The following is a 17748-nucleotide window of genomic DNA, read 5'->3' as shown; positions in this document are numbered from 1 at the left end:
GACTTTGCAGTGAGAGCCAGAGCATTTCTCTGCTCTGATGTAACCAGAGGGCAATAAAGCTACTTGTCAGGGTCATGATTAGATAAATATACACAAACACTTTCCTTCAGTCGGAAGCACTACATGGGCAGGTGTTTCAACACCTGCGATGCACTGACCACCTGCCTGCCTCCTCCTGACTCAAGATGCTGCTGCCCCAGCACATTTCATTCTGTGCTATTACACTTGAGTAATGTTTAGCCCAAATCTGCCTACTGATTTCATCACCGCCACTATCATTATTAGGCAACACTGGAAGTTCAGATCATCTAGAAACAGGAAACTGTCCGCTAAGTTGCTGAAATCCACCTGCAGTGCTGGAGCGCATGCCAGGGTTGGAAAGGTGTGAGTGGTGATGAGTCAGAAGCAAAATCTCAAGCATGGCTATTTTTATTCCCTCCATTTTCCTCAAAATGCTGCTTCTGTTGCTTAGAGAAGATGCAATGAAAATATAAGTGAAATTATTTGTTTCCTTTTTCTTACAACAAACACGTAATATGTTTTTTCCAGATATACATATTGTTTTAAAATGCACTTGAGTATGTCTCCCTGGGAGATAACGTGTTTTTGATTCATTTGTGTCTCTTGCTCGTTCTTATGTGCCTATTCCTTCTGGTCCCTTTCCATAGATTGTTGCTAGGAGCAACACCCACCCTCAGTGGGAAGGTTTCGGAGACAGCAGGCTCTCCCAGAGCCAGGCTGTTCGTTTCTCTATCAGCACTCACACTTTAAATACAGCCTGCATCTCTGCAGGGGACACTGGATAACCCCCACTATGGGAAGCATCTGTTTGAAGTTCCCATCAAAGACACCTCTGAAGGAACGTGCCCGTCTGAGACATTCACCTGAGATTTGAGTCACCACACGTCTCCACAAAGCTATTCCTTTAGCTTATTTTTGAAGAAAAATGAAATGTGAGGCTTAAAACCAAAGCATATTATTTAATGCATCTTGCCGGGCTTCAGCAAAAGTAATGCAGTCAAACACTGGGATTTATAAATAATTAAAACTAATTCTTAAAAGCACCTATAGGTCCCAGAGACTTGTGAAAAGAGAACTCTAAAAACAGATGGGAAAACTGTCCCCTGGTGCCCTTGAGGTGCGTGTTACGGTTACGCTTGAGCTTTCCAAGAAGTGCTCATTATCTGAAGGGCACTGGTTGTCTTTGGTGTTCACTGAAAATGTATGTTTCTTATTTTTAAGAAATTGATTGATTGGCTGTATAAAAATTCTTACACTCCAATTCCAGGGCCCAGAAGCTCCTGTGCTGAGACCCCTTCCAGACCCTGTACCTATACCTCCTCATCTGATTGTTCATCTGAACCCCTTATATAATAAAGGGTACAGATTAGAATTCTTTACAATACTATATTTGCAATGCTAAATGTAAGTAAATGCTTCCCTAGGTTACGTGAGCTCTTCTAGCATAGGATAAAATCCAAAGAGGGGATCATGAGTACTTCTGATCTATAGCAGGTCAGTCAGAAGCACAAGTGACAACTGGCTTTGTGACTGGCCTCCGAAATGGGAGCAGTCTTTGAGGACTGCGCCCTTAACCTATGGGGTCGGACACTGTCTCCAGGTAGAGAGTGTCAAAATTGATTTCCATGGCAGGGCACTCAGCCTGGGTTCGGAGAGAACGGGAGAATTGCTTGGTGGTGTTGGAAGACATTCCAAACCCTCACTCAGTGTTTTCTAAATTAAGATGAGCATCCAATGAGGTATATCTGCATAGGATGCTAACTTTTAAGGAACAATTTGCTCTCATTTTTCCCAAGGAACAGTCAATCACCCTAAAAATGTGACAGTTTTCAAAGCAGAACTTAGGAGGACTCATAACTCACATAAGTTTCCACCAGTAATTTATCAGGGGATTGCCCACTCCCTCCCCTTGAGCCCAACCAAATAATAGAAAGTACTGGAAAAAGATTATCATTAAATGATTATTTGATAAAAGACATCTGAGCCCCTAGTTCCTTTTCTTAAAGAATGTATTTAGGGAATGGCAGCTAAGATGACTCTCAGTTTGACTTAAACATTATTCATTCCTGAATGGAAACAGGAGAGAACTATGTTGTCCTCTGTAGTAACTGCTGGGAGTTCAGGAGGACATGGGAACCTTGGTCTGAGTAGAGAGAATGTGTCTTGTTAGCAGAATCCTCCCTGCAACCCTGTGTGAGAGCCAAGTAATTTAGAGAATGATGCTCATGTTGTGCTGATTTATTCTGTTCCCAGACTATCATGAATTAATTTCATTTAAATAAAAACAAGGTTAATCTTGGGGATAGCCAATATAATAAAGTAATTTTCCCTCTTTTTGAAGTAGCATATTTAATAAATATGTATGCCTTTCTTCACTATTCAGCTAAGACCACCCTTGCCTGAAATCATCTATGCTGAGAAATGTAAGTCTCTGTTTGTTGGAATTAAGATGTGCCCTAAAAATGTGGTTTTACCTCGGGTAATTTTTATGTCAAATGGAAAAAGATGAACATTTTATATCCCCTTGCACCTTGAGGGAAAAAATCCACTGTAGATGGTTGTTGCTGATGTAACATGGTACAGACACACTGATTTTTCCAAAAAGGAATGACTCAGTCTCCTGACTTAGCACCCCGTGCGGTGCCCCAGCTTTGAGTGAGGCAGGTGTGAAGCAGAGTGTCAGTGACTTCCAGAAATGTGTGGGTCCTCTGAGCAGTTAGTGCAGCCAGCAGACCAAAGAGGGTATACTCCTGAGAGGGTGGTCTTTGCCCACACCCATCTGCACTCCCAGAGCTACAATTTGAATGCAATGTTTCTTAGAATTAGTCTGAGTTATCATGGTTATTTAAGACTCCTGCATTCCAGATTTTCTTCAGATGTTGGAAATTGTCTCCTTCTCCCTGGATGACTAGGATTCTGCCTCATTCATAATGAGAATGCAGGAAGTGAGCACACATTCTAAACTAATCCATTCAAGGGTGGGAACACTTTTAAAGTCAATACTAGTGCAATACAAAGGAAACTGCCTCTTAATAGGGCAGATAATTAACATTATAAAACACTTAGAATAATTCATTTAATATTCTCTGCATCTTTACAAAAGTCCTCTAAATAAGGCAGATCAACCACCCTCCTTACACTGGATGCCCAAGGGATTAATGATTTACCTGCAGTCACTTGGGAGTCTAGACTGAGTCACTGGGTCTTCTCTTCCTAAATTTTGGGAACTTTTATGTGCTTCATGATCCCTGATGAATGATAATATTCAAATTCCTTGAAAGGGGGGTGGTCCCATTCTTTAAATGAATTGCATGTTTATTGTGATTTTGAAGTCACAAAATCAAAACTATTCTAATTTGGAAAACTTTGATTGACCAAATACCATGACACTTCTGTCTTATACTGAGCCATTTTAGCTTATTTATATTTTTTCCAGTTTTTTTTTCCTCCCAATACTACTTGAGATTGGAGACTTTCAAATATTTTTAAAGTGATCTAATTTTACTCCAATCAGTTGAATCAATAGATTCAATCTCAAATCTTGTGCTATTGTATATTTTCTGTTATTGCATATGCTCTATGTATTTTAAAGACATGTGAATATATGAAATATGTGCATCCATTGTATGCAACCTATGTGCATTTCAATGATTATAAATTTTACAGAAAAAATAGTAAACACTAGATAATTTTATGCATACTAATGTATTTAGAGGGAAGTGTAGTGATGCCTGTAATTTGCCTTGAAATGCATCAAAAGTAACAGATTAATGGATGGATGGAAAGACAACAGACACATGACTAAGAACATATATATAGTAATTAATGGTGGGACCTAGGTGGTAGATATTCAGATGGTTATTTCTTAAATTATTTCAACTTAGACATATGTTTGAAAATTTCCTGGTAAACTTTTGGGAAAAAGAAAGACCTCTTATTTGATATTCCTTTGATTTGTATTGTAGAGATAACTAAAGGAGAAAGATTATTAGGTATTTCTGTTAGCAGGTAATCTTAATTGCACCGATTCAATTCAGAGCTATACAAAAAACACATAGACCAACACGAGTCATACAATTTTCCATGATGAACAAGCGTGTGTGTAGGACCAAGCTGTGCATACCTTCACACGTTGGGAGAGAACCTTCAAACTGCAACTGGGCACTGAGCTTGCAGGTCAGTGTGTCTGTCCCAGACAGCGTGTAGCCTGGATGGCACTGGTACTTCACAAAATCCCCTGAAAGAGCCAACACAGTACACCTGGGATTATATTCCTATGACCCACAGAGTGTGTGAACGTACAAAACATAGAGAAGACCACATACCAAATGAAGTCAGTGAGCAAACCACTTCTGAACCCACGTTGGTGTTCATTTTTAGTTTGTTTAATCAAAGGGGACTATTTTCACTTCTTGACTTATAAAAATGCTATCTTCACTGATACCAGCACAGGTTATGTGGCAGGTTTTTTCATAGACTGATGTATCTATGGTCCTGCCCTTTCCCCCAGGATTACAATTCCAAAAAAGAAGGCAAATTGGGATTGCTTGGGATTTAAGGATGTAGCATAGAATGGCTTTAATGCGTCCAGAGAGGGCTAACCTGTGACCTTGGCCTAATTAGCACAATGTTCCCATTAACAGAGCCATTATGAATACAGCAGAAATTGGGTCACATGGTTTGCCCAGTCTGAAACATGGGGTGAGAACAGAATGCTGTATTTGTAGCCGAGACAGAGAAATCCTGGGTCACAGTAATTATACCGCAAACATATGCCATGGCTAGTGACCTGATGATTACTTAATGAAACTCTCCATTAATATAGAATGATAAAGCAGAATTTCTAAATATTATCATTACATATACTCACCAATTACATCCCAGTTTCAATGAAAGGTCAAAGTTTTACTCATCATTATTTTAGCTACAAATGATTAAGTCCTTCTAGTGCATGAACATGCTTTTCTAACTAAACACAAATATCGGGGCATCTGGATGGCTCAGTTGTTAAGTGTCTGCCTTCGGCTCAGGTCATGATCCCAGGATCCTGGGATCGAGCCCCGCATCAAGGTCCCTGCTCAGCGGGAAGCCTGCTTCTCCCTCTCCCACTCCCCCTGCTTGTGTTCCCTCTCTCTCTCTCTCTGTCTCTGTCAAATAAATAAATAAAATCTTTAAAAAACTAAAAAAAACACAAATATCCATTTAAGTCTGTCCCTGATAACTTTATTTAAAAGAAAAATACAAGCTAGCAAATGTTTGTGGGAGGGGAGCAGGGGTGGGTGAGGTGACAATGTGCTCAAAATGACAGAAGCAAAGTTCAAATGGCAAAAAACACACATAATGGAGATGGAGGAAGAAAAACATATGTTTTCGATATATGAACTCCCTAGCAACGCTTTAGAATATTCTGACAAATACTTATTTACTCATGTGAGTAACTATTGCAGTGAGGGGTGGGTGTTAAAAAAGTTGGGTTGAGCTAATGGTTTTGTAACAAAGAACACATTACCTATTTCAAAATCCTCATCCTCAATAAGCATTTCTGCCTGTGGAACTGCAGGGGGAGGTTGGCATTTCTTCAGCTGAAATGCTAAAGGGTTTATGGAAAAAAAAAACAAACTCAATTACATTTGCTGAATAAACAAAATTATTAAAAAAACATTCCACTTCTGTTGTTTTAATGCTTAGGTATACTGCCATGTCTTTATTTGTAAATCATTGTTTTATAAAATTCTCAAGCTTACAGGATTATTTCATGCCAAAGAATATATAAAGTCGAAGGGAAAAAGGGTACAGTCTTCAAAATTATGACATTTAAATAAAACCACTTGACATAATTTGGAGATGCTGGAAGAGAAATGTTCACCCGTGGCCTGGTGCCAGGTCCATATTTACGTTTGCTGAGGTTCCTCTCTGCACCCCATGCTGAGGACTTCCACGGGTGCAGTCTTCACGAGACAGAAGGGACTGATACACTTTTCTCCAAATTATTGATTTGCAAAATCATTAAATTTCCTGTTGCCTCCTCCATAATTCCATGGCATTTGCTATGTTGGCTCCTCTGGAGACAGACACAGGAAATCTGGGAAAGGTACTAAATTTATTTCCAGGGCCTCCACATCAGAGTTTCATTTGCAACAAACTTGTCCTGGAATGAGTGCAAGCGTGCCACACAGCACCATCAAATACCATTAGCAACAGAGGAGCCCCACAGGAGGCCCTGCCATCAAATGTAAGGACGTCCCAGAAGGCTCTCACTGGGGAGGAGGCACATGTCAACACTACCAGGAGAACCAAAAGGAATTCTCTGCCTTAATCAACGAGGTGAGAATGCACTGACCATGAAAGTTGAGAACAAAGAAGCCTCCATTTGAAAAGTCACTGTGGAACTTGAGCAGGACTTGGTTGGTGGAGCTATACGCCGTTTCCAGGGCTGTGTTGCCACTGAAAACTCCCAGCTGAGGTGAATTCTGATCAGGCCCATCCCTAGAAAAAGAGAGAAGTTTGAGGAGAAAGTTCCTAATTATAGCTGAAACTAACAATCATTTTCTTCTGACATGTAGCTTCATCCTGGCCTGAGCAGCTTGGTCTGAGGCCGGGCTCCAGGGGACCGAGCTGGTGCTCACACCTGGAGACTTGAGGCTGACTTCTACTCACCCCACTGCGGACCTTTTCAGAGCCATCACAGAGACACATTCATCCTGACTCTAGTGACTGTTCACCATGTATCAGCTGCCTTTCATATGTCCATGTTTGAAAGTCTAAATTCAACGGTGTCTCTTTAATTATGGGTGAAATTTATGGAGCTCTTGCTACTGAAGTAAAAGGTTTTTAAGAATTTATTAAAAGGAAACAGGAGTGCAAAGGTCGAGTCACTGGCCCCAGGATAGGAAAGTAAGACTTAGTTGCACTTTCAACCACTCTTGGAGTGAAAGTTTCAGCCACTCATTCAGAAATTTTCAGCATCAATGAGGTCACATGGATGGTCTCCAGCTGAGCTGCCCCCACCCAACATAAGGTATTCTGCATGATGAGACCTCCTGCCCTACCCCCCTCAGGGAAGGTGACCTTCCCTGAAACAATCCTTTCTCTTACTAATAATTTCTTGCTCCACCCTGCTTCCTATAAAAACCTTCCATTGTGTACATCTAACTCCTCAGAGTGTCTCTCTACTTGCCAGATGGCATGTTACCCGATTCATGAACCACTAAATAAAGCCAAAAAGATCTTCCAAATTTACTCAGTTGATTTTTTGTGTTTTTAACAAACTGAATAAAATATTACCCTCTTGTGAACACTGCGTTTAGAAATATCAAGATGTTTAATGTCACAAAGTTGACAAGACTTTACGGTCTCTCTTTTCGTTAGTGTTCTGACAATAGACTACTTTGTTAATTATGAAGAGCTTTTGCTTCTACCTGCTAAATCTATACATTAATCCAGGTGAAACGGCCGATAGTACAATGTTGTGGTTTTTGTTTTGCCTTGCTTTTGAAAGAGCAGCTTCAGGATCAATTTAATATTTCAAGTTCCCCATTCCTCCTCATTCCCTCAGCCGTTGGTTCGGCCATTATCTCCTCCCTGCAAGAGTTATTTCTACAGCCTCAAAACCAGCCTCCTTTCTTGCCCTCACTTGATACATTTCCCACAAAAATGAGACTGGGAATTCTTCAGCTAAGGTGATTCCCTTCCTGAAACCCTAGCAAATCCTAATTGCTCTTAGAACTAAACCTGGGATCTTTCACATGATTTATAAGCTCCTGTATTCTCTGTCCCGCTCACCTGGACTCCCATAAGACCCATTCCTGACATCTTCCAATACCCTGAAATCACCCTGTCCCCTTGCTTTGCAGGCTTTCCAGTATCCAGAATGACCCTTAAACTTTACACCAACTTTCTACACCAACTTCCCAATATACACACACATGCATACCGCATGGTTACCTGCCTTTAGTCCATAGTTTTCATGGCAGTTTATGCTGGCTGCACATCCTGCTCTTCAAGCCTGGGTTAAGCTCACCTCCTCACACCCCATCGGTCCTCCGGCCTTCTCCCAACATAGTATCACAGAGGACTTGTCAATCTCTGTGTCCCCTATAACCTTTCACTTCCAAAAGCAAAGGTAGGATAGTCATTCCCATAGACATGAAAATGTAGCCAAGGATCACATGAGTAACTTACCCAAGGCCACATGACTCATTGGAAAGAGAACCAGAACCCAAATCCCGAGCCCTGATTGCTGGCTCAGTATTACTTCCTACACATCATATGGAAGGGCAGTCCTGACACATTTCCAAAGGATGGCAGGAGGGCTGTGTGTAATTATCTCTTCAAAATTTCCAGAAGCACCGAATTCTTATCTTGGTAAAGATTCCTGACCAACTTTTATTTTAGAAAAAAAAGAAAAATCACACTTAAAAATGTAAAATACAATAATGTTGTGATAATCTGCCTTCAGAGTAGTCCCAAATTTGTCTACCACGTAACAAATCTCAAACATGTCACATGACGTTTATTCTCTATACTGCTGGATTTCATTGGTAAATTTCCTTTCCAATATCTACCTAAAAATGTCACTTCTTAATATGTAATCTGACATCAAAGCCCCATGTCAGTGGTTGCAAGAATGGTGTAGCACAATCACAGATCAGTCTATATGGAAAGGGTCTCCTACCAAACAGCAATGTAATCATTCACAGCTTCCGTCTGTAGCAAGGTGAAGTTGATGTAGACCCCATGGCCAGGAGGGACGGTGATAAGCCAAATGCAGTCCTTCAAAATTGGGTACTCGTCTGGAAATCCAGGGGAATAAATGGTACCATTCTGAGATGTTACATTATATCCACAAGGAGCTAAAAAGGAAGAAAAGAAAATTAAGCTCTATACAGTCAACTTTGGAAAAGACACAGTTAAATATTTCTAAGTCTCTAAAGTCCCTTTGCCAAAATTTTCCTTATGAGAAATAATTGTGAAATATTTCTCAGTTACTACTTTGTCAAAGTAATTCCTCTAAAGTCTTAAAACCTTAGAAGAATTATACTTCTAAACTAAGTTATCTAAGTTCAATTTAATATATTCTCCACTCAAAATCCCTTCAAGATAAAGTCATTCCCATAAAAAAAAAAAGGCCCTTACTCAGTCACCCAGTTACTATTTTATGTGACCAAGCTGATAATCCATTGCATGCTGTGACATGAAGGATTATGTGGAAATTATGCATATATATCATGGAAATTTTCTTGTTGTTTTATGTGAGATTTCTAAAACCTATTTAAACTGCCTGAAAGAGTAGCATCCAAGTCTTTTTGCCTAAAACAAAAATATTATCAATTCTTGGCAGATCTATACCTGAAGAAATGAGATAAAATTATATATGTGGTGTTTTCTTGAAGCACTTCCTCGTCTCAACAGCTTTCAACTCTGCAAAGACTCAGAATCCCTAATCAGCCTGTGTTTATTTTACTTAATGAACTGGTATTCTCTGTTGCCATGGCAATTATTTTGTCTTATCTACGGAAAAATGAAGAGACTATATATTAGCAGAATAATCTGAGATGCATTATTACACTAAGAGGGTGGGAGGACACATCAAAGTCATAAACGACTAGGCTTTTTAATCAACCAAAATCCCATAGAGGTGGTCTGAGTGCCTGCTACTAGCATGAATCTTCTGGAGCTTTCAAAGACTTGTCATGAAAGGTGTCGAGTTTAGGTGGAGAAAACAGGCCAAACTACCTTGTAAAACAAGGGAAACAAACGTCTGAATACAAAATAGTGAGCGACGACATGCTACAAGGCAGTATATGGTACGCTGCTGTGTTGATCATATAGATGCATACGTATTTCAAAGGAGGTAGAGAATGTTCCAGTATAAAATAGATTGAACCCAGGCCAGGTTTTGGATAGAGTCATTAGAAGAAGGGGCCGTGGAGAACATTTTAGAAATGTTATGCCATGAGTATTGATAAGTGGGGTTTGGAGGCTGCCAAACTTTGCTTTGTGAACTAGCAGAGCAAAGCACAGGGACAACTATAATCTGTAAAATGGGGCCATGATCTAGGCGGCAGTCACTGAGCTACTTGTATGTCCGGAAGATGTCATACTTTCTCTCACCTCCAAACTTCATGCAAATATTCACTCTGCTTGAAAAGTTCAAAGGCTTTTCTCCTACTCTGCTGCCAGGGTGAGCTGATCCTTTCTTCAAAACTCAACTCAAATGTTACTTCCCCCTTGAAGGCGGCTTGGCTCTGCATGGCCACGTTTGTTCACCTGTCTCATGGCTATAATTGGCTGCCAGCTATTCTCACCATTAGATGGTCAGTGGCTAGAAGTCAGTGACGGTGCTCCTTTTCACCTCTACCCACAACCCACTTTCACGAATCCCCAGTGCCTAGCTCGTATCACAATAAATAAGAGACAATAAATAATTGATGAATTGAAAATGAGTAAGACAGTCACCACAAAATATTTTAGTAATGAATGTAGTGAAGCAAGTGGGCTGACACATCTTATGTGGACTTGAGGTTATTCATTTGCTATTGACTTATAATCTATAATCCCCAAGACTTCCCTTGTGCATTTTGACTTTTCGAGTTGAATCTTATAATTGTATGACCACATTATATATAGGAGTACCCTTCCCAGTGGTGAAAAAAACACAACAAAACAAACAAAAAGATGGTACCCATCTCTTCAAGGGCAAAAGAAACAATATGGTGATTTTCTTGCGAGGACAGATTGCTGGCTTCTGGTGTTCTTTATGTTACTTAATAGCTCTAGGACAGTAAGCATGGCAATCCTTGCCATGATTTATGTATGATATTCAAATAACAAGTCCACCATTTACTTATTCAAGGAGTATTTATTGAGAGTCTATCATGGACCAGGGCATGTGGGGTTAGAGTGGGGGACAGAGCAGAGAACCACAGAGACCTTTGGATCTTACTGTGTAGTGATGAGAAAGGTACCAAGCAAATGCTAAGTGAGTATAAAAGTCAACTTGCGTAAGTACAGTGAGGGAAAGAACAAACACAAGCTAATAACATTCCATGAATGCACATAAAATTCTTCAAGGCAAATGTTGCTGTGTCGCCTAGAGAGGAGAAAAGAGGATCCTAAGAAAAATGAGAGAAAGTTTCCTTCACCACATCCCCTGACCTGTCTGCGATCCCAGAGAAGGCTTTTCCCTCATTGCTGTGGCCCCACAGGCATATTTAGGTTTCCACGTCTGGGGGGAATGTCACTTGAAGTCCACAGAGCCTGTGGATGTGGGATCTAACTCAGCATGACGTGGATCCTGAGGTGGAGATCAATCCTGAAGCTGCTCTGAGGGGCATCTAGTCGCAGGATGATCCGTGCACCACAGCCGAGCGGGCACCTCGCAGCTCCTCACTGTCTGCCTGGGAGCCTGGTCACAGCAGGACAAGGAAGGCCACCAGCTGGACAGGAGAGAGCCCATCAGCGTACTGTGCACTACACTTCACAATCGGAAGGGACATGGGTGTCAGACCCTCCTCCACTTCAGGGAGCCAAAGAGTCAAGAGACAATAGTCATTCATATATCTGTGAATGTACACTGTGATATTGTGATTTATAATAAGAAATACATATTCGGTCTTCCTCCCTGTTCTTGGCACAGGGTTCGGGAAACCTTGGATAAAAGCTAAGTGATAAAAGAGATAAAGGTATCCTTTATTATTCATAACAAGACCCTTTCAACCACACCTGAGCTTACCTTAATAAGGTGACTAGGAAAGCATCCGAGGATGGGGCTGGTTGCCAGGGGAACCAAACAAGTAATCGAGGATTGGAAATTTCAGCCCCATCCCTAACCTCCAGGGAATGGGAGGAGCTGGAGGTCAAGTTAATCACCACTGGCCAGAGATTTAATCATCATGCCTCTGTAATGAAGACTCCATAAAAACCCCAAAGGATGGGGTCTGGAGAACTTCTGGGTTGGTGAACGCTTGGGGAGCCGGGAGGATGGTTCACTTGGAGTGAATACGACCCTCTGCTCACCTTGCAACACACCTTGCCCTCTGCATTTTTTCCATCTGACTGTTCCTGAGTTATATCCTCTGTAATCTTGATCTGTAATCTTGTAAGTAAAATGTTTTCCTGGGTTCTGTGAGTTGCTCTAGTAAATTCATCCAGTAGGAGGAGGGAGTCATGGAGACTTCTGCTTTATAGCCAGCCAATGAGGAGCACAGGTGACAATCTGGACTTGGGATTGGCATCCGAATTAGGTCAGGGGCAGCCTTGTGAGACTGGGAGTTTCACCTGTGGGACCAGAAGCTCTCCTCAGGGAGGCTATCCGGCAGTGTCGCAGAATTGCTGTTGTAGGAAAAAGGCACCCACTGGTGGCCAGGAGGGTCAGAGTGAATGTTGTCTGTAACTCTACACGGATGCATGTTAAGAATAGGTTGTGAGAAAGGACTGCTGTGTGAAGCACAATTAATGAAAAAAAGTTCTCAGGTTATTTCTGTATGTGTTTCTCCAGAGAAAAAATACATACATGAAGATAATTAAGTTGTCCACTTCCATCAAATTCTAGAGCCAGCAATAGCTACACTGAATATGATGGAGGTGCTGTCTTACGGTAGAGTCTCATTCAATGTGAAGTTTATTCAGTGCCTATTTATATGTAAAAAGCCTTCCTCCCCATCCTCACTTCCCACCCCACTCCACCTGGTACCACTACCTAAAAGTATCGCCGTGGATTCTATTCACTTCACCGTTGTTTGAGAACATGAAACTTTTAGGTGGCTCATACAAAAAGTGATGGGTGTATCTCACCAATTCCTGCTCATGTGAAGCCAGAGCCAGAAGATACTGGAAGATGAGCTGGTGGGCATGGTGGACATCAGCACAGGGAGGTGGAGACTCACTGTCACTTCATTCTACCTGGGGCTAGACTTAGAAAAATCAAGGAGCGCCCACACATGTCTTTATTGTGATTTTTCTCCATTTAAACATGTACAAAGTGACTGTCTCTGAATTGAGATGGATAGAAAGAGCTTAACTGATTTCAATCAGAAATTAAATTTTAAAAACCCTAAATATCCACTAGGACAGTTATAGATAATTTATAGATGGTTTTCTCCAGGATTATATTAAGATTTCTGCCTAACTTTTAAAAGGAGGGTAAAGAAAAAGTCTACAGTACTAAACAACCAACACCTACATTTGGCATGAATATTTATGAATTTTAAACTCTTGACTATTAATGTAACCAGGAACTGAATGCCTGATCTCACCGAATATGTGGAGCACTATAGGTGTTTTAGACCTATTTTTTTTTCCTTCAATTACTCTGGTTTCCTTATGATGGTTTTAAGTTAGAGAAACATAGTGCACTCTATCTTAGGGACTGTTTGATAATGGAAATATTTAAAATAATTTTTATAACATAAATATTATGTTTATATAAATAACATAAATCATATATAACATAATATTATATAAATACTATAAATATTTATAAATATAAGTAAAAAGAGTTGTAGTCTTTAGGATGTCATTTTTATTCTAAACTATTGGGAGAGATTATTTTCTGTATTCATCAATCAACTTGTTAAACCTTAATTTTAAAAATTATGTATATAATAACATATTCTTTGGCTGGTTGGATTTCTCCTGTCAATTATGTAATCAAATAGTGTTCTGCTTACAAAAATCTGTCAATCTAAAAGAAGATGCTAACACATTAATTGCAACATATTATCTAGTAATTACCTCTATCCACATAGTTCCCCACCACAGATATTACTGCATTTTAAGTTGAGGAACATTAGGGCAGTGCTTAACTTAGTTAAGTTAACAAAGTATATCTACATAAATATTTCAGTGATAAAAGATTAGGTCAACAAAAATCTAAAATTTTTAAACTGTATTTGTAAGTAGAGATGCATATTTAATTATCAAATTACATTTAGTAAACTAATAAACAAGTCCTTTTAACCTTATTTTAACAATTATAACCCAAATTTTTTAAACTGAGCCTTCTATATAATTATGTTACTGGCAAAAATAATGTCTTGAATTTCTCAAGTCATTTGAGACCTATTTTTTCTTTTTTCTCTTAACAGGTACCATACTTTTAGTCCAGATATTTTTCAGATGAATTTAGAATACACTAACTTTACATAATAAATCCTTATACAATAAACATACTAATACTGTCAGCATGTACACAGAAATTGGTTTAATATATGCTTGTGAAGATTGATGCCTTAAGATTTAGAATTCTTGAACCTTAATTGTCTAAATTATTCGATTTTTACTAAAGATACCAGAAGTTGTTCAAAGTAGCTATGTTTTTGTTTTTGTTTTTCCCCCAAGTATCTCTGATCTATTCTGATATTCTTCTGAAGTTAACCGGGTTGGACCTTTGAAGATTGTTTTTCAGTAGGTTTGTTCTACACACCAAGAATAACTCTGAACTGAAAAACCATGCTGAATTAATAAAATACATTTCAGGTGAGCATCCTGGATAATCAGCAGAGTTTGCTGGAGTCTTGTGAGGAGCTTAACCATAGTATAAGTGGACACTAATGGACATCTCAACAGCCCACCATTATCAGCAAAGACTTTTAAAATATATATATATATATCTTTTTGGGAATACAACCTTTCACAGATAAAATAACTTTTGTTATACAATAATATCCTCTGCTTATTTTTTTCTTGAGTTTAATCCAATATGGAAAGGATATTAAACACACATTGGATGGTGCCTAGAAAGTTCATTTTATGATATAAATTTATTTGAATTTTATGTTTTGGTTTTTTATTTTGTCTATGACACTATAGATATGAAGAGAGATATAACGGTAAAAATACTTGTGTAGTAAAGAATTTGACCTTGTCTATAGAGAGGTCTAGCCCTCTATTCTGGAGGGGGTGGGAGGGGGTTTAAAGACATACCTGATACGAGTATCTTTGTTTCATGTGGGTGCTGGCCATACCTCATAGTTTTAGGATGGGGCTGACTGTGCCAGAAAGACCAGCCATGGAATTTAAGGTGGGGCCTTTGAGTTACAGGATATCAGTTGGTCTGGAAGCTGACATCAACCACCAGGCAATCCATCAAGCAGTTAAACCTACCTAACAGAGCCCCAGTTAAAAACTCTGGGCATTAAGACCCAGTGAACTTCTCAGGTTGGTGATATTCTGGGCATACTGTCGCCCTTTAGTTCTCTGAGAGTGATGCATCCTCCTAGACTGTAACCTAGGCATCTTTTCCCATGATTTTCATGTGTCCTTTCCTTGTTATAAACCACAACCAGAGTGCAATAGCTTAGTGAGTTCTGTGAGTCCTCTTAGTGAATCATCCAACCTCAGGGTGGTTTGGGGGCTATTCTTATACTTTCAGCTGGTGTCTGGAGGAATTTAGCTTCAGTTTGGCCAACTCTGAGTAGGATGACAGATTATGGTGTAATTATAAAAGGTGGCATCCCCTTTGAGCTACATCACAAACAATATATTTTGTTACTTTCATGCTCACAAAATAATTCTAAGCCAGCAGTTACTTCTATATTTGAAAACAGAGCTTGAAAAAAAGATGAAGCCTTTTTAAATATTTAACTCTACTTTTTAATATCAAGCCAAGGAGTCTCCCATGTGCATATGAATTCAAAGAACTCAGGTGAAAATTACAAATAAGAAAAGGGTTTAATCATGACAATTCAAAGTATCTTATAGATATGCAGATAAATGAATTTTTAAATGGAGAGTAATAAAAAAATGTTTTTAGGTGTTTTAATAAAAAGCACCAGATATGCTACTGCTATACTTAGTTTTATAAAGTAATTTTTAAAATGCTGTTTTACATGTTATTAAATTTGCATTAGACTAGATTAATTTAATTTTTATTTCCTTTTTTTAAGACAAGGAATTAAAAAATACAGCTGAAGTTTTTTTTTTCATTGTTTTTTTACAATAATATAGAATGGAAAAATACAGGTGAAAAATATAATTTAAAAAGTCCACCAGTGGTTTTGTTTTGTTTTGTTCTGTTTTTACTTTTTCAGAAGAAATCCAAACACAGCTAGTTGCCTTTCCCTTTTGCCTGGTGATATATAAATATTTAGCATTTCAAAGGACCACAGAGTTGATAATTTCATTATCTTTTCACTCAAAGGTTGCTGTATTTATAAAGTTCTAATATTAGGGTTACAGGAACTTTTCTGTTTCATATGCTTTCCTCATAAGTACTTGATCTATTAATTTCAATTTGATATTACAAAAATTTCGAAATCATCAAAAAAATCAGGTAGTCATAGAGAAGCTTCAAAGAAGTGATTCCTGCTCAGACTAGGGATATTTGATGAATCCAGATTTCCCTCCATCACCACCTCATTCCCACATCTCCCGAGAAACCCTGATCATCATGCATCATTGAACTGCACTACTTTATTTTTTTCCTACGACCATTTCTACACCCTGTCTTTGTTTACACTATTTTTTCTACCCTGGATATTCCATCTCTGAATAGCAAAATAGTATATATACTCCAAGGCCCACTACAAAAATAAAATCAGTTTGCTAAAATACAAAAGCAATATATGATTATTGTAAAAGTTAAACAATAAAAAAATAAATAAATAAATCCAGGGTAAAATTAATAAGCATCCTTTCCTCCACTAATCCCGTAATTTGGTGGAATGACTGTAATTCTAAATACTACTACCATCATAAAGATTTCCCTGGTCACTTCCCAAGCAAACACCATCCTTCACACAATTCATCAAAACACTCTGCTTGTGTCTGGTTTGTGTTATACATATTTGTGTTTATTATTTTGTTTTCTTTATAATTTCCTTGAGGGAAAAGCCTATTTATTCATATTTTTAATTTACTGGCATATGATATATTCCTGAAATAATAAGTAGAATGAGTTTAACATAACAGATTCCTAATAAATATCTGTTGAATAAATGAATGGATTTTTTAATATGTCCATTTAATAATTAATGCACTACTATATACATGAAAAATTATATTGTTGCCAAGAATGAGTAGCCTACCGTCACATCTTGGAAAGGGATAATTCCAATTTCTGTTGATCCCGTGCTGACAGGTAAGGACTGGGTGGCCGATTAAAATGTACCCAGGGTAACACTCGAAAGAAATGGATTGTCCCACACTGTAGTCCGAGTTGATCATATAACCATTCTGAAAAGGAGGTGGGTCCGGGCAGTTCTGTAGTTCATAGGCTGAAACAGACAGAATCAAGCTCAACTATAGGAAGTTAAGTTAGTCTGGAATTCAGAAGGCTATGATTACATACAGTTTCTTAAGACCAAAGTTTTCATTAAGTTTTGAAACGTATCTTCTCCAAGTTGCCACTTGCCATCCTAAGTAAAACAGTAATTATTAGTAGTAACAGAATTATAAAAACTTCCAATTAATAAGTAGCTAACTGTGTGCTTTAGAAGTAGTAAACCACATACCAACAATCTATCTGATGGTGTTTACCTTGGAAGAAAAGTAGATAGTGTGAATTGACTTTTATAAAAAAGTAAAACAAATGATAATAAAATTCTCAATAAAGAATGTCAGGCGAGTGTGGACCTAATTTCCTTCTAATTTAAAAGAGAATTATACTAGCACTCCATTCTAAGTGTTATTGACTAAGAAATAATGTGGTTTTTATGTTTTGATTTTTTTAATTAATTGTTCATTACAAATAAAATTTAAAAAATCCATTCCATTTTCTTATTTAAA

General features: G+C 38.5%; 1 protein-coding gene across 2 annotated transcripts in view; it reads right to left on the bottom strand.

Moving 5' to 3' along the window:
- Positions 1 to 17748, bottom strand: part of CSMD1 (CUB and Sushi multiple domains 1) — a 2028797-nt gene that overhangs the window by 146851 nt on the left and 1864198 nt on the right. For both annotated transcript variants that reach the window (XM_027598604.2, XM_027598603.2), the window contains 5 exons: positions 17049 to 17237; positions 8696 to 8873; positions 6362 to 6507; positions 5531 to 5611; positions 4145 to 4258 (listed from right to left, as the gene is read on the bottom strand). In XM_027598604.2, the coding sequence (XP_027454405.2) occupies positions 4145 to 4258; positions 5531 to 5611; positions 6362 to 6507; positions 8696 to 8873; positions 17049 to 17237 (708 nt within the window). The remainder of the gene's footprint in view (positions 1 to 4144; positions 4259 to 5530; positions 5612 to 6361; positions 6508 to 8695; positions 8874 to 17048; positions 17238 to 17748) is intronic.

Source organism: Zalophus californianus, chromosome 2 (assembly GCF_009762305.2).
Source record: "Zalophus californianus isolate mZalCal1 chromosome 2, mZalCal1.pri.v2, whole genome shotgun sequence".
Lineage (NCBI taxonomy): Eukaryota > Metazoa > Chordata > Mammalia > Carnivora > Otariidae > Zalophus > Zalophus californianus.
The sequence above is the reverse complement of the archived record's forward strand: the minus strand, read 5'-3'. Positions and strand labels throughout refer to the sequence as shown.